The sequence below is a fragment of the Dipodomys spectabilis genome, unplaced genomic scaffold, assembly GCF_019054845.1.
Source record: "Dipodomys spectabilis isolate Male_0828 unplaced genomic scaffold, ASM1905484v1 ptg000085l, whole genome shotgun sequence".
Taxonomy (NCBI): domain Eukaryota; kingdom Metazoa; phylum Chordata; class Mammalia; order Rodentia; family Heteromyidae; genus Dipodomys; species Dipodomys spectabilis.
The window spans coordinates 6,163,143-6,180,067 of record NW_024870762.1 but is presented as its reverse complement, the minus strand read 5'-3'; the positions used below and the strand labels follow the sequence as shown (position 1 = coordinate 6,180,067).

Sequence of the window (16,925 nt, the reverse complement as noted above, 5' to 3'; positions counted from 1 at the left end):
CCTTTGCAGCCTTGAGTAGACATCATGCTGTGAGATGTCAGCATGGAAGCAGGGTCAGCATTACTTAGCTGGCTCTGGGCCTGGCAGAACTTCCACCCAGACTCAGGGCAGATCCTGAAGCAGTGTGGGCCAGCAGGTGTGATGACACATGCCTGTAATCCCAGCACTGGGGAGGTGGAGGCAGGAGGAATGACTTCTAAGCCAGCCTGGGCTTCTTACTGACACATTCCTGGCTAGGGGTGGGAGGGGGAGGAGTGTAATATAAGCAATGTGGAACAAGGAAGTGCAGGGACTAGACCCCTGCCCTCCCAGAGGCCTGGCCTGCACCAAGCTAACCTTGAAATGTTTGGGTTAGAGTGCTTTAACTGCACTGATAGTTTGACTTCAGAACCTAGCAAACTAAGCAAGAAATATTCCTCCCATGTTTAGCAACCAAAAGAACAGCCGGGCACCAGTGGCTCACGGCTGTAATCCTAGCTACTCCTGAGGCTGAGATCTGAGGATCACGGTTCAAAGCCAGCCTGGGCAAGAAAGTTGGAGAAACTCTTATCGTGAAAAAAACCACTAGTTAACCCTAAGTGGCGCTGTAGCTCAAATGGTAGAGCGCTAGCCTTGAGCTGAAGAGCTGAGGGACAGTGCCAAAGCCCAGAGTTCAAGCCCCACAAGGACAAAAAGAAAAAGAAAAAGAAAGAAAAAAAGAAAGTAATACAATCTCCAGTGAGCACCTTTGGTATGCAAATTATCCAACCCACCTGATTCAATTGCTGAGACCCTACTTGCCTCAGGGTCAAAGAGCAGCCAACTAAAGGCTCCTTAACCCTGACAGCTACAGAGGATTCACACAGGCTGATTCCAACGGGTTCCTTTTCCTTCTCTTCCTTTTTTTTTCCTTTCTTTTCTTTTCTTACTTTCATTCTTTTTCCCCCCCATTTTGATGGCTGGAGGTTGTCCTGGACTTGAACTGACGGTCTGGACGCTGTCTCTGAGCTTTTGTACTCAAGGCTAGCACTCTATCATTTTGTGTCACAGCGCCACTTCCTGCCCTTCTCTTCCTAAAAACCCACACATTCCATGCAGCTCAACAGTTTTAACTCTGCCCATTCATGAACATGGGAGGTCTGTACTATCAATTTCTTTGGTGTTGTGTAAGTTTCATGGTAGAGGTCTTTATTCTTCTGGTTAGGTTTATTGGTAGGTACTTTATTTATTTATTTATTTTTTTGGGTCCAGTCGTGGGGTCTGAACTCTGGGCCTGGGAGCTGTCCCTCAGCTCTTCAGCTCAAGGCTAGTGCTCTACCACTTGAGCCACAGCGCCACTTCCAGTTTTTTTCTTTTTGCTTATGTGGTGCTGAGGAATCGAACCCAGGGCCTCAGGCGTGCAAGGCAAGCACTCTACCACTGAGCTACCTTCCCAGCCCCTTGGTAGGTATTTTAATATTAAAAAAAAGTTTGGGGCTTTGAATGTTGCTTAGTGGTAGGGTGCTTGCATGAAGCCTTGGTTCAATACAGTACCACATAATCAGAAAAAGCCAGAAATGGCACTGTGGCTGAAGTGGTAGAGTGCTAGCCTTGAGTAAAAAAAGAGGCTCAGGGACAGAGCCCAAGCCCTGAATTCAAGCCTCAGGTCTAGCAAAGAAAAAAAAAATTGGGACCAGTGGCTCACATCTGTAATCCTAGCTACTAAGGAGGCAAGGTTGGAAGATCATGGTTCAAGGCCAGCCTGGGCAGGAAAGTCCCTGAGACTGTTTTCTCCAATTAACCACCAGAAAACCGGAAATGAAGCTATGGCTCAAGTCATAGAGTGCTTGCCTTGAGCTGAAGAGCTCAGAGACAGCACTCAGGCCCACAGTTCAAGCACCACAACCAACCAAAACAGAAAACAAAACAAAACAAGACCAGTACTCCCTATTCAACACCAAGGCCACAATCTTTGTAATCCTGAAGATGGTGCAGTATGGCTGAGATGGGATGGATTCTGTCCCTGAACTTCTTTTTGCTCAAGGTTAGCATTCTACTACTTGATCCATAGTGCCACTTCTGGCTTTTTATGTAGTGCTGAGAAATTGAACCAAGGGCTTCATGCATGCTAGGCAAGCTCTCTCCCCCTAATCTACAATCCCAGCCCCAAGTCAAGTACTGTGAAGGCCTCTTGTTGTTTTGGTCAAGGGGGATTGAGCTCAGACCTGGATGCTCTCCCTGAGCTTGTATACTCAAAGCTAGCACTCCAGCACTTAGAACCCAGCACCACTTCTGAGTTTCTGGTAGTTAATTGGAGATATGAGTCTCAGGGACTTTCCTGCCCTGGCTGGCTTTGAACCTCTATCCTCATATCTTTCATTCCCAAGTAGCTAGGAAAAAGGACATGAGCCATTAGGTTTAGAGGTTTCATATCTAGAAGTTATTATTATTATTTTTTGGCTAGTTCTGGGCCTTGAATTCAGGTCCTGGGCACTGTCCCTGAGCTTCTTTTCCTCAAGGTTGTTAGCACTGTAACACTTGAGCTACAGCACCACCTCTGGCATTCTTGTATATGTGGTGCTGAGAAATGAATCCCCAGTTTCAAACATGTGAGGCAAGTACTCTACTACTAAGCACATTCCCAGTCCTAACAGTGAATAGTGACAGAACCCACATGATACAAATACCTTTGGGGTCGAAATGAATGTGTGCAGAGATCTTAGAAGCAAACTCTCTGAGAATCTTAGACTTGGCCGTCAGGCAAAAGCCAGAAGTAGCTGGGACAGAGTGCTGGTGCGGGGGACAGGGACCAGGACAAAGTCCCAGGTGTCCGGTCCTAGATCTCAGCGTCTCAGAGCCAGAGCTGCTCTGGGTGGGGAAGCTCAGCACTGGGGATTCCCGGGCTCCCCAGTTTCACTTCTTCTCCAACAGTGTTGGCCGCTTCTGCCCGGACACTGGTGATGCGGAGCCAGAACTCGCTTCTATTGGCTGTCGGGTTCTAGAGAAGCCAATCAGTGTCACTGGGGTTCCGGGTTCTAAAGTCCCCCGCGGAGCTACCGGCACTCAGAGTCTCCCCGGATTCTGGGGCTGGGCTCATGGCGCCCGGATCCGTCCTGCGGCTGCTGTCGTGGGTGCTGGCGCTGACCGGGACCTGGGCGGGTGAGTCTGGGGCCCGCGGGAGACACGAGTCCGCAGGGTAGAGCGAGGGGTGGCGGTGGGGTGAGGCGCCGTCGGGGGGCAGGGCCCGGGCAGCCGCGTCCCCGTCCCCTCCGCCTGACCCGTCCTCGGTGCCCTCGCTGGGCGCCGCCGGGGTCATTCGCACCCCCTTTGCGTCTCCCGCGTGCCGAACCCCTTCTCCGCTCCCGCCGCGCTCCCGGCTCTCACCCGCGCCCGCCCGCAGGCCCCCACTCCCTGCGGTATTTCCACACCGCCGTGTCCCGGCCCGGCCTCGGGGAGCCCCGCTACATCGCCGTCGGCTACGTGGACGACGCGCAGTTCGTGCGCTTCGACAGCGACGCCGCGAACCCCAGGATGGAGCCGCGGGCGCCGTGGGTGGAGCGGGAGCCGCCCGAGTACTGGGAGCGGGAGACGCGGATCCAAAAGGACCACGCACAGACGAACCGAGTGAACCTGCAGACGCTGCTCGGCTACTACAACCAGAGCGCGGACGGTGAGCGACGCCGCCGAGTCGGAGGTCACGACCCCTCCCCGCCTCCCGCTGACCAGCCCGAGCCCCCGGGGTCTCAGGAATGAGGTTCAGCCAGGCTGCGGGCGCTGCGGGGGGACCGGCACCCCGGGAAAGAGCCGCGGGGTGGGGCCGGTGTCCTCTCCGTGTAGGCCAAAGTCCCCGCGGGGCGCGGGCTGACCGTGGGGGCGGGGCAGCTTCTCACACCTTACAGAGAATGAGTGGCTGCGACGTGAGCGCAGATGGCCGTCTCCTCCGCGGGTACTGTCAGCACGCCTACGATGGCCAGGACTACATCGCCCTGAACGAGGACTTGAGCTCCTGGACCGCGGCCGACATGGCGGCTCAGATCACCAGGAGCAAGTGGGAGGAGGCCGGTGATGCGGAACACTGGAGGGCCTACCTGGAGGGCAGGTGCGTGGAGTGGCTGCGCAGATACCTGGAGCGCGGCAAGGAGACGCTGCAGCGCACAGGTACCAGGGCCCGGGACTCCTCCATCTCCTGTGGAAGTCCCCCTCCACTCCCACAGCCAGAGAGGAAAAGGGACCCAGCCCGCCACATCCCTTCCCCTGCTCAGAGGACCATGAGCCCCTGCCTTTCACATGCTGTGTCACACAGTGGCTCTGGAATCCACCTTGACCTCACGACAGTGAAAGACACTTACTATCTCTCTCTCTCTGTGTCTTTCTCTGTGTCTCTCTGTCTCTGTCTCTGTCTCTGTCTCTCTGTCTCTCTGTCTCTCTGTCTGTCTGTCTGTCTCTCTCTCTTTCTTTCTCTCTCTCTCTCTCTCCACGCATGGAGGGGAAGACTGTCCCTGAAACAAGTGTGCAGCTGGCCCCTTCCACTCTGGCAGTGGCCATGGGCAGCACCAGGAGGCTCTCAGCATTTGTCCTCAACCAGGACCCCCTGTGGCTAGAAGTCTCATCCACGTTTCTGGAGAAAGTCTCTCTTATCTACACCCATGACAGAGAAAGTAACTCTTGAGAGATCTGTGGCTTCTGGCCATGGAGATCTCAACTGAGTCTAGGACTCTGCAAGGTTTAGGAGATGATTCCAGAAGCCGAGTTCCAGCCTGGATCATCCATCCCTGCCCCCACTCACTGTGCTGCGTATCCTCAGCATGGTCAAGTGACCTGCACGGTGGTCCATGGGAGGCAAGGAGATGCATCTGAATTTCTGGGTTCTTCTCAGATCCCCCAAAGGCACACATCACCCTCCACCCCACCTCTGAGCATAAGATGACCCTGAGGTGCTGGGCGCTGGGCTTCTACCCTGCGGAGATCACCCTGACCTGGCTGCGGGATGGAGAGGAGCAGACCCAGGAAATGGAGCTGGTGGAGACCAGGCCTGCAGGAGATGGAAGCTTCCAGAAGTGGGCAGCTGTGGTGGTGCCTTCTGGGGAGGAGCAGAGATACACATGCCATGTGCAGCATGAGGGGCTGCCTGAGCCCCTCAGCCTGACATGGGGTAAGCAGGGCTGAGGGCACAGAGCCAAGCTGTGCTCAGAGACAGCAGGAGGCATGTGCAGCTCTCAGCAGGTAAGGACTGAGAGCTGGGTTCACAGCCCTCATCCTCCTTTCCCTTCTCTTCCCAGAGCCGTCTACTTGGCCCACCAGTCCCAAGACTAGAATTTTCATTGGTGTGGGCATCTTTGCAGTTCTGGTTATTGTAGCTGTGGTGGTTTTTGTGCTGTGGAGGAAGAGGACTGGAGGTAGGAAGGTGGAGGTCTGAGTTCCTGGGCTACTTGTGGGTTTCAGGCCCCAGGCAGAAGTGTGAGCTGCACTCCTAATGGGAAGTTGAAGCACACTCAGGGCCTTCCCCAGCCTGACAGCTCCTCTTCTGTAAATCACCTGCAAAACGAAGGACACAAAATTCCCCCTCCTGAGGGTGGTGATGGGAACTGATTGCAGCACTCAGGCCCACAGGGACTCAGCTGCCCACTGAGCTCACACTCCAGGAGGTCCTGGGGTCTCTCTTCCCAAGGGTTGGACTCCTCTCTCCTGATGCTTCCTTGGTTCTATGGTCACATTTCTAGAAACTTCCCATGAGGTCAAGGCTAGGGGTTCATCCAAGCTCTCATGGCACTGCTTGTGTCCTGCCTCTCACATGGTGTTTCTCCTACAGGTGACAAGAGAGAAGGCTATGATAAGGCTGCAAGTGAGTGCCATGGGGGAGGAGGTGACCTTTGTTGTGGTACAGACAGGACCTGTGGGAGCTCATGCACCCCGGAATTCCTCCAGTGATGCCTGTGTTCTCTAACCAGTTCCTCTTTTCCACCACAGGAGACGACAGTGACCAGGGTTCTGATGCTTCCCTCAGAGCTGAAAAAGGTGACAACCTGGAGACCCTAAATGGGGGTCAGGGCTGAGGCCCAGGGAAGGCTGTGTTGTAGTTGCAGGGTCTATGCATTGGGTGTTAGTGGCCTGCTCAGAGTGTGTGGCTAACAGTGACTGATCTGCATTGTTGTGCTTGTGCTTTTCTGCTGCAGTGTAACACAGCTGCTTTGTGTGATCTGAGAGGCACAGTATTTTTTCTTGCCTCTCCTCCTCCCTCCTGGGACATCATGAGCTCCTGAATTCTCTTCCTGTTCCTGGGACCTGACTGTGTCCAGGCTTCTGTGTGCTGTCAGCCTCCTGTGAGGAACTGAGGAGCCAGCCCAGCCCTGAGCACCAGGACTCTCCCCACACTGACCTGGGTCTCTTTCCCCTCCAGCTGCTGCTCCAGCAGAGGCGGGGCCAGGGCTTCCCCAACCCTGACTTCACTTTCCCTTGCTCTGAGCTGCAGCTGCTGCTACCCCACTGATAAAGAGAATGTGGATGTGGGTCTGTGTTTCCAATTGTTGTCATGGAAAAAGGCTGAATAATTCAATGAATGAGTCCCAAAATTGAGATAGAAAATAAAACATGATTAACTTCCAGAATCATCATGTTTGCTGAGCTGTGTTGTGGGCGGGGCCAGGGTTAGGCTGAGAACAGGCAGGTGTGGATAGGAGCTCAGTGCATTCTGGACTGTCATGTATTCAGTCCTCTCCTGGGTTGTCTTCCCTGCTCCTCAGTTGTGTTGTTTGCCTAGAACCTTCTCCATGAGCACCTATGATCAGAGGGGCTTTAGCTTTGTCTAGGACACAGCACAGACTGTGCAGGTGAGACTAGGTTCAGGCCTGAGTCCTCTACTAAGACACCATCATACTTATGTCCCTTCTTGTCATCCTGCATGAGCTGGTGTCTTCTTGGCTTTCTGGGTGTCCCTGTGACAGCAGCAGGGGTGTGTTGCTGTCACTTCCTCCCAAAGCACCAGGCAGCCTTGCACAGGGTGTGTGTGGTGAGGAGAAAGGCAATGTGAGGCAGCTTGCTTTCCTCCTAGCACTGCTGCCTCCAGTGTGGTTCTGTGCTGTCCCCAGTGCCCTCAAGGGAGCCCCCTGTGGGAAGAGCAGAGAGGAGGGATGTCAGGTTTCTCCTGTGAGCTCCCTTCCTGATCCTCTGCATCTTCTCTGTCCACCTTCCCTCCACCTGCTCTCAGCTCTGGTTAGCCCCAGCTCTGCTCCCACCCAAATTCCTGGATTGAAGAGCAGAGTCAGGAACGGATTATGGTCCCATCTTGATTGGCTGAGAGGATCTGCAAATTAGTGGAGTTCATGTCCACATGTGTGTGTCAGGGCATTTCAAGGAGAATGGGTCATGAGAGCTCTGACCTAGGGAGAGTGTCATCAGGTGGTAAATTGAAAACCTGAAGAGAGTTCTGGAAGCTGGTGGACTGTGGTAGTGGGACTCCACTGTGTGTGGGTTCTTGGGGATTGTGTTTTCTCTGCACCCTGTTACTGCCCTGCTCTGCCTCCTGCTGCCACGAGAGGCGCTGTGCTTCCTGCTGTGCCCTGCCTTCCCTCTAAGGCTGACTTGGTCCTTTCAACCCTGACCAAAACACTCCCTTCTGCTCAGCTTCATTCTCAGAAAGAAATTAAGACAGGAATCTCCTACCACACAGCAGGGCCTGTGCTCTGACTACTTAAGAATGTGGTCTTAGGCCTTTGGCATTGGTCTGCAGATTGAATTTGGAATCCCTCAGAAAGTCAAAGGATGTCAGAACTGTCATGCTTGTGCAGCATGTGTGCTAGCAGAAGAGGCAGGTGGCAGAGTGTGTAAGAGAGCAAGGAAGGACCATGACATGCAGGAGGAAGGCAGTGCTACAGGGCAGGTGACATGGTGTGGGCGTGGGGACAGAGCTGACTGTGGTACTAGGTGTTCATCATGACCTGGAGGGAACTTTTCTGAGTTGTGGTGAAATTCTCCAAGAAGATATCTAGAGAAAGTGTCGGTAAACTGGAAGATCTCCTTGTGCAAAGTCCTTACCTGTGTTCTGTGGACTGCCTGGAATCTGGGATTTCCTGAGTTGAGCCTTTGAGAAGAGACCTGAAGAAAAGATTCTCACTTGAGGGTTTTATTTTTTTGTATATGTGCTAGTCCTGGGGCTTGAACTCATGGCTTGTGTGCTGCCCCTCAGGTTGTTCTAGGTCAAGGTTACTGTATCGTTTGAGCCACAGCTTCCCTTCCTGCTTTTGGGAAATAAGAAGCCCCCAGACTTTCCTATCAGTGCCGGTTTCAAGCCATGAATGGGAGACCTCTGCCTCCTGAGTAGGTAGGAGTGTAGCAGTATCCACACTACCTGACTTTGATAGTGATTTTCTTTTTGTGTCATTTCTTGGGGCTTGAACTCAGGGCTTGGGCACTGTCCCAGAGTTTTATCACTCAAAGCTTGTATTCTACCAGTTTGAGCCACAACATCACTTCTGGCATGAGCTACTTGCTCTCAGTTGAGATATATATATATATATATATATATATATATATATATATATATATATATACACATATAGTCAGTTCTGGGTCTTGAACTCAGGGCCTGGGCACTGTCCCTGAGCTTCCTTTATTCAAAGCTAGAACTCTACCCTTTTAATCCATACTGCCACTTTCAGCCTTTTCCATGTGGTTGGGGGAATCAAAGCCAGGGCTTCATGCATGTTGGCAAGCATTCTACCACTAAGCCACATTTTCAATCTCTGATATATATTTTTTTTTAAGTCCAAGAAGGTGTTTAATGAAGAAGAAAAAAAGGATAGACATACAAATGTCCCAAAGTATAGGTTTAATCTATCCGGGCCTGTAGTTTTCAAATGTGACCACACGATAGCGATATAAGTCCAGCCTTTTTTTTGGGTGGGGGGGAAGGGGGTGTCTGTACCTGGGGCCTGAACTCTGGGCCTGGGGAGTGTCCCTCAGATCTTCAGCTCAAGGCTAGCACTCTACCAATTGAGCCACAGTGCCACTTCGGGCTTTTTTTCTTTTTGCTTATGTGGTGCTGAGGAATCCAACCCAGGGCCTCATGCATACAAAGCAAGCGCTCTACCACTGAGCCAAGTACAAGTCTTCACAACCCCAAGTCCTGCTTTATTGTTGTCGGTTTTTTTTTTTTTTAATCAGTGTAGAACCATATAAATAAGTGCTGAAGCCTGGCTCTGGTGGATCATGCCCAGTATCTTACACACTCAGGAGGGTGAGATCTAAGAATTGCCATTCAAAGTCAACCCAGGCAGAGAAGTCCATGAGACACATCTCCAATGAACCATATGAAAACCCAAAGGACTGCTGTGCCTCAAAGTATTACAACACTAGCCTTGAGCAAAAGAGCTCTGAGTTCAAGACTCAAGACAGGTGAAAAAAACACCCTAAAACCATACAAACACAACCCCTCCCTAATTGCAGAGTAGGCAGGAAGATGTCAACTTTGGTGCTTGGAATCCTTTGGGTAAATACAGCCCTTTGGAGGCACAGGCATCTATTGCTTTGTACATGGCTGGTATTACACTCAGTTTATCTCATCCATTCAAATTTGTGTTAAGTTTTTGGGTCTGTTGGCCTTATCCCAATTTGGAGGTATAAGGCGGCATTGTGCTTCCTAGAATATTCACACAGCAAGTAACAAATTCCTGATCCCTCTTCACTTATTCTCAGGTAAGTGGTTTGGATGCCATTGTGGTTGATTCCAATTTATACTCTCAATAGGTGCAGTGGCCCCGTCGGTGGTAAAATAATTATTTAAAGCCTTTCTTGACATCTAATTTATGGATAGGACTAAACTTTCAGGACTGAGCTAAATGCTGGTGGCTCACATCACTCATTCTAGTTACCTACGTGGTTGAGTTCTGAAGATTGTGGTTTGGCATCAGCCCCGGTAGGGAAGTCCTAAAGACCTCTATCTGCAGTTAACCCTCAAAAAGCTGGAAGTGAACTTGTGAATCAAGTGGTAGAGGAGTAGCCTAGAGTAAAAAGGCTCAGGGACAGGCCCTGATTTCAAGTCTCAGGATCAGCATACAAACACACACACACACACACACACACACACACACACACACACGGAGACTGTAATAAATCTGAAGCAGTTCAGAATGTACAAGAGTTCTCAGGGATGCTGAGAAGTGCAAGGAAAGGCAAGAGAAGAATCTGAGCAACTGGAAGGAGAGCTAGAAGCGCTTGGGGTTGTCATTTTCTCCACTTTGCAATGCAGAAAACGGCTCCTTCCTTCCAGCAACTAACATTGATTAAGTGTCCTCTGCCTGCCAACCACTGGGCTGCACTGCACAGAACGCAGGGAATCCCTTCCATCAAGGAGACCTCTCTGTCCACATCTAGTTGGGCCAGTGTCCAGGGACAGGCCTGCCACCTGCCGGCTGCTCCCTGCTGTGCTGCAGCCCTGTGCTGGTCAGGTTGTGGTTCGTTCTCCCCTGGGAACCCATGAGCAGCTGTGGTCTCTTGGGCTCAGTGCACTCTCCTGCTGTCTCCCTAGTTCTCACTATCCTGGACCCCTGACCCCATCAGCCCCACTTTCTCTGGCTTTACAATGTCCTCTGTGATAGGTTGGAACTTCTGAAACATATTTGCAGTGTCCATACAAACTCGGGTGGCTACTCTGGAAAGGAATTTCCCTATGCTTGCCAGCTCTGGGTGAGTAATAAGTCTCAGCATTCCCAGAGTCGACCCAGAATTTGCACTTCTAGCATCATCAAACTCACAACACATTAGCAACATTCATTTCAGCAAAACACATTCTTCTGGTGCCAGTGTGGTGGGAGAAATATGATCAGAGGCCAGCATGTGCTGCATAGCAAGTTCAAGGCCAGCCGGTTCCACTTCAGTGAGTAATTTTAAAAGAAACAAACAAAAAAAAAACTATTTTGTACCTGTTCTGTGTCTTGACCTCAGGGCCTGGGCACTGTCCTTGTTTTTTTTCTCTCCCTCTCTCAAGGCTAGCACTCTACCACTAGAGGCACAATTGCACTTCTGGATTTGTTGGTAGGTAATTGGAGGTAATAGTCACAGACTTTCTTGTTCAGATTAGCCTCAAACTTTAATCCTCAAATCTCACCTTCCTGAGTAGCTAGGAATACAGGTATTAGGCAGCAATGCCTTGGTGATTAACTAAGGGCTGTGGATGTAGCTCAGTGGAAGAGGACTTGTGCTAGGCTCTGGGTACAAATCCCATCCCCTCTGGAAGTGTATGTTATGACCCCATCAGTCTCTAGGGTTTGGCTCACTTAATGCAGTCATTTACACTCAGCTCTGATCTGAAGGAGATTCCCTTCCTGTGCCCTAGGGAAATGCGTCCCGATCCTTAAGCAATGAGACAGGAAGAAAAGGCACAACCTGAGTGCAGCAGCTGAGACAGGAAATCTAATGATCAGTTCTGTGCTTAACATGCAGATAGAACAAGAAAAGTGCCAGAATGTGTAAACAACAACAACAACAAAACTCCAGCAATGACAGGATACATTATTTTTTGCAAAAGAAGGCAGAACTCTGAGAAAAGCTTCAGTGGTGCCTGTGCGGACAACTGCTTTAAGAGGCAGCAAGCAGGACTACCCCAGCAAGGCAGGTGGATGATGATGATCTGCTTCCTTAACAATCCATGCCTGACACCTGCTCATCCTCACATGGGCCCTATGGACACATGACCCTCACCCATGTTCTAGCCAGACCCCGGAATTCCACCCCCACCACCATCCCCACCAACACCAGCAGCGCCAGCTCCAGAAGCAGAAGCAGGGACCCCGCGCCCGGGAGCACAGGCAGAGTGGAGCTTTGTTGGAGCACTGTTAAGTTCTGTTGGAGCATGGTTCCTGCTAGGCCTTGGCAAGCCCCGCGCTGAAAGTTTCCTTCCTCTAAACGTGCTGTGGTGTTGGCAGAGATTTTATTTCCCTGCTGGAGTCTGTCCCCGCCCCATGTCCAGCTGCCTGGAGTGAAGGCCGCCAGCCAGGCAGCTTGGAACCCACAAGGAGCAGCATTGGCTTGGGGTGTGGACAGCAGCTGCGGGCGGGCAGGGCGGGAGGCAGCGGAAAGGCACAGTGCATAGCAGCCACAGGAGCGGGGTTGCTCCGCGGGGAGGCGAGGGCGGGGCCGTGGGAGGCTGGAGTCAGCAGGAACCGACCTGCAGGCCTGGAGGAGGAGGAAGGCAGCAGAGGCCATAGTGAAAGTGAAGCTGGCATCTGCCCCACAACAGCTCTGCAAAGCTGGCAACCAGGGCTGTGCGCGAGCCGGGACGCTAGAGGGCGCCAGTCGCCCTTTGAAGGCCGGGCCAAGGAGGGGCGCTGTTTCTGGAGCTGGAACTCAGGTGTCCAGCTTGCTAGGCTGGTGCTCTCCCCCTTGACACTCACGTGGAGTCCTATTATATCTTCGTGTAATTGCTGAGAAAGAGTCTCTTCAAATTTTCTGGTCAGGCTGGTCTCAAACCTTGATACCTCTGCACTCAGCCTCCTGAGTAGTTAGCTTTATAATCATGACAATCAGCCAGGGGCTGGTGGCTCACAGCTGTCATCCTAGGCACTCAGGAGGCTCAGATCTGAGGTTTGTGATTCAAAGGCAGCCCTGAAAAGAAAAGCTATGAGACTTTGACCTCCAATAAAATACTCAGAAAAAGCTGGTGTGTTTTCAATGTAAAAGAATCATCTCTCTCCATCTCTCTTTCCTGATTTGATATCTCATTCTATACACCTTATTTAATAAGACTGCTTGGAATAATTAAAAAAAAAAAGAAAAAGCTGAGTTGGACTGTGGTGCAAGTGTAGACTGCTAGCCTAGCCTTGAGCCAAAGAAGATCAGGGAGTGCCAAGGCCCTCAGTTCAAGCCCCAGGAACGAGAAAATATATAGTAATGTAAGAAATAGTACAATTTATGCCATATTGATACATTTGAGTGAAATATGATATGATTTATTTTATAATACTGTGAATTAGTTAATGCTGAGGGATTAAAATGGTTGTTTTATGTGAAGTATATCTTATTGAGATTACTAAGAAAACTATGCACTGGCTAGGCACTGCTGGCTCACACTTGGAATCCTAACTACTGAGGATGCTCAGATGTGAGTTCATAGTTCAAAGCAGCCTGGGCAGTAAAATCTGAAGTGGTGCTGTGGCTCAAGTGGTAGAGTACTAGCCTTGAGCTGAAGAGCTGAGGGACAGTGCCCAGGCCCAGAGTTCAGGTACCATGACTGGCAAAAAAAAAAAAAAAAAAAAAGAATACAACCTCTGTCATGTGTAAAAAAGTTTTTTTTGATAGGGCTGAGGATGTGGCTTAGTGGTAGAGTGCTTGCAGAGCTAGCATGCATGAAGCCCTGGATTTAATTCCTCCGTACCACCTACACAGAAAAAGCTAGATGTGGTGCTGTGGCTCAAGTGGTAGAGTGCTAGCCTTGAGCAAAAGACACTCAGGGACAGTGCTCAGGCCCTGAGTTCCAGTCCCCCGGACTGGCTACACACACACACACACACACACACACACACACACACACACATTTTGTAGACTTGAGGACAAGTGTCCTTAGTACATCACAAAAAATACATTGAGACCAAGCCCCAGTGGCTCATGCCAGTAATCCTAGCTATTCAGGAGGTTGAGATCTGAGGATTGTGGCTCAAAGTCAACTAGGGCAATAAAGCCCAGGAGATTCTTATCTCTAATTAACCACTAAAAGCTCCAAGTGTAGCTGTGGGTCAAGTTGTAGGGTGCTACCCTTAAAATAAAAAATAAGGCCGAGCACCAGTGGCTCATACATATAATCCCAGCTACTCAGGAGGCTGAGATAGGAGGATCATGATTCAAAGCCAGCCTGGGGGGGCTGGGTATGTGACTTAGTGGTAGAGTGCTTGCCTAGCATGCATGAAGCCCTGGGTTCCATTTCTCAGTACCACAGAAACAGAAAAAGCTGGAAGTGGCACTGTGGATCAAGTGATAGAGTGCTAACCTTGAGCAAAAGAAGCTGAGGGACAGTGCCCAGGCTCTAAATTCAATCCCCAGGACTGGCAACAAAAGGAACTCATATATAGGGGATGGGCCGATGGGAGGGCAGGGATGGTAAGGGGAAACAAAGGAGGAGGCAACAATGCTTGATAAGAAATGTACTCATTACCCTGCTTATGTAATTTAACCCCCCTGTATAGTTTTTTCACACAAAAAAAAAACTTTAAAAAAAGCCAGCCCGGGAAGGAAAGTCCATGAGACTCTTATGTCCAATAAACCACTAGAAAACCAGAAGTGGCTCTATGGGCTCAAGCAGCAGAGTGCTCACCTTGAGCTGAAGAGCTCAGGGACAGCACCCAAGCCCAGAGTTTAAGCCCCATGACTGACAAAAAAAAAAAAAACACCTCTAGACAGCACTCAAAATCTTAGTTTAAGCACCAGGATCAGCATCTAGATAGATAGATAGATAGATAGATAGCTCCTCAAAAACAAGACTTGTCAGTAGAATACGGACCTGGTCTTGAACTTAAACTCAGGGCCTGGGAGCTGTCCCTGAGGTGTTTTTTCTCTTAAAGCCAGTGAAGTTAGGAGGTTGGGAACAAGCAATATGCTTGAAGCAATAGGCCTTGTCCTTACAGCCATCTTGGTGCCTTGCTGGGCACAGGGGCTTTCCACACAGCTCTGAAAATCTCTAGAGGTGATAGAGGAAATCCTTTGGATTACACAGGTGTCCTGAGTTGCTAAACTCCAGGAAAGTCTTCCTTCCCTTAAATAATTGTCTTTTCTTCTTTTCCACAGCTTTATTAGGTTTAAGTGTCTTCATCTGGTTATCTTTGCTTCTGTACACTACTTTTGTTAGGATAAATTCCTCACAACTCATGTGGATTTGGTCATATAAGCTTTTTTTTTTTTTTTTTGGTCCAGTCGTGGGGCCCGAACTCTGGGCCTGGGTGCTGTCCCTCAGCTCTTCAGCTCAAGGCTAGCGCTCTACCACTTGAGCCACAGTGCCACTTCCAGCTTTTTTCTTATGTGGTGCTGAGGAATCAAACCCAGGGCCTCAGGCATGCAAGGCAAGTACTCTACCACTGAGCCACCTTCCCAGCCCCTGGTCATATAAGCTTTGTGCTAGCTGCATTTGTAGCTGCTGGTCTTTGAGAAAGAGTCTATCAGCAGTCTAACTGCTCTCCAATAAAGACTCCTAATTGGGCCTCTTAAGTGGTGGCTTCTGTGTTTCTTGACCTGAGTTCCCTTACAACACTAGTACTCTACTACTTAAGCTACAGCACCACTTCTGACTTTTTGGTAGTTAATTGAAGATACCAGTCTCACAGACTGAACCTTGTTCCTTAGACTCACTAGGATTTCCTGAGTCACTAGGATTCCAGGCATGAGCCACTAGCAACCAGCTACAAAGAGATATTTTCTTACTTTCTTTTTTATTTTTTGTTGGTTGAGGAACTTGAACACAGGTCCTGAGAACTGTCTCTGTGATCTTTTGCTCAAGGCTATTGCTCTACCACCCTGAACCATGGTACTACTTCTGGTTTTCTTGCAGATAATTGGGGATAAGAATCTAACAGACTTTCCTGCCTGGCTGGCTTTGAACCTCTATCCTCAGATTGAAGCCAATTGGTGGGTAATGCCACCAGAACTGGCTAATTAGACATTTTAAACATAATTAATCGACAGCTACAAAGTGCTACTCTTGATAGCATTTACCTTTTGAGTGAGTCTCCCAGTCTCCAAAGCATAAAAGCAGAGAGTAGAGTCAGTATAACATATGCACAGAAGCCCACATTGTAAAGAGTATAAAGATTTGAAGCAGAGTGAGAAGAAGACTATGGTTCCTTTACACTGCATACAAATGGTTTGAATTCAGTGGGGTATCTCTGTGTCCACTGTCTGGCTATCCTGTCATATTCTGCTCTGTTGCTCAAATACTGAGTGGCTGTGCTTCCAACCACATGATCTGCAAGGTTGTAGTGTGTCAGAAGGGAACAAGACGCAGCTAACCCTGTATATGTTTGTAAGGATGTTGGGTCTGAGCGCTCCCTGGCTCTTGACTGCTGTTGCAGTGGTAGATTCTGGTGTGGAAAGTAACCTTTGGTGGTTTAAGCAGATAATCTGATGGGGGGAAAATCACCTTCTCATGCAGAACCTGGTGGATCAATATAGCTGATTCATTCACAAATGTCATCTCCTTTTGGGTCAGCAATGCAGTTAGCATGAGGAGCAAGGGTCATTTGGGCTAGCTCCTTCTCACCTCTTTGAGCACTAGTGGATTCCTAAGCAGGGATTTTGCTAGACTTTGGATTTGCCTCTGCTGGGTGGTGCAAGTTTTCTTTCTTCCTGTTCTTCAGGCTGTGGAGCGGTTGGGTCTCGCTGGGGTCTGCATCAGAACTGTCACTGATGGTTGTAGGTTCTGATCATTGGACGTTGGCCCAACACTAAATATTTTGGTGAAGTGATGGCTTTTTAAATTTCTGGACGAGGGCCACACACCGGTTGGTGCCATGCTTGTTTGTGCTCTGCGCCTGCTTTCAGCCAGGGGATGCACACATCCACCCTTTCCTGCTGGACGAGCAGATGGTTCCAGTAGGCTGGCCCTGTGCTCTAGGCTGCAGGTGCTCTTGGCAGGGAGGACATGCAGGTGCCATCTTTTCCATAGTGTTTCTTCTAACAAACTTTCCTCTGACATTTATGATGTTCCTGTCTTGCTGGAATTCTCTTGCCAGACACAAGGACCAAGGCCAACTTATCTATCCTATGCATTGGACTGGAGTAGGGATGAAGTATGTCTTTTTCTGATTTGGATGACCTGAAAGGAAACAGATATTGGTACCAGGAGCACGGCAAGGAGACGCTGCAGCGCACAGGTACCAGGGCCCGGGGGACTCCTCCATCTCCTGTGGAAGTCCCCCTCCACTCCCACAGCTAGAGAGGAAAAGGGACCCAGCCCACCACACCCCTTCCCCTGCCCAGAGGACCATGAGCCC

The 16,925-nt window shown here is 50.1% G+C and overlaps 1 protein-coding gene, 1 long non-coding RNA gene and 1 pseudogene across 6 annotated transcripts in view; 2 read left to right on the top strand and 1 right to left on the bottom strand.

Annotated features, from left to right (window-relative positions):
- The first annotated feature begins 2,990 nt into the window (after positions 1 to 2,990).
- LOC122111313 (class I histocompatibility antigen, Gogo-B*0101 alpha chain-like) overlaps positions 2,991 to 16,925 on the top strand; it is a 30,545-nt gene continuing 16,610 nt past the window's right edge. Inside the window, exons 1-8 of one of the 5 annotated variants that reach the window (XM_042684079.1) lie at positions 2,994 to 3,117; positions 3,359 to 3,628; positions 3,841 to 4,116; positions 4,835 to 5,110; positions 5,238 to 5,354; positions 5,768 to 5,800; positions 5,926 to 5,973; positions 6,132 to 6,563. In XM_042684079.1, the coding sequence (XP_042540013.1) occupies positions 3,054 to 3,117; positions 3,359 to 3,628; positions 3,841 to 4,116; positions 4,835 to 5,110; positions 5,238 to 5,354; positions 5,768 to 5,800; positions 5,926 to 5,973; positions 6,132 to 6,136 (1,089 nt within the window). In that variant the 5' untranslated portion in view covers positions 2,994 to 3,053 and the 3' untranslated portion in view covers positions 6,137 to 6,563. Of the gene's footprint in view, positions 3,118 to 3,358; positions 3,629 to 3,840; positions 4,117 to 4,834; positions 5,111 to 5,237; positions 5,355 to 5,767; positions 5,822 to 5,925; positions 6,001 to 6,131; positions 6,564 to 16,925 lie in introns of those variants that run through there. The other 4 variants (XM_042684077.1, XM_042684078.1, XR_006147995.1 and 1 more) reach the window with 4 other exon arrangements.
- LOC122111346 lies at positions 10,764 to 11,868 on the top strand. The gene is made up of 3 exons (XR_006148003.1): positions 10,764 to 10,828; positions 10,940 to 10,986; positions 11,395 to 11,868. It is a non-coding gene; the product is annotated as an uncharacterized LOC122111346 (long non-coding RNA).
- LOC122111132 lies at positions 15,768 to 16,832 on the bottom strand (annotated as a pseudogene).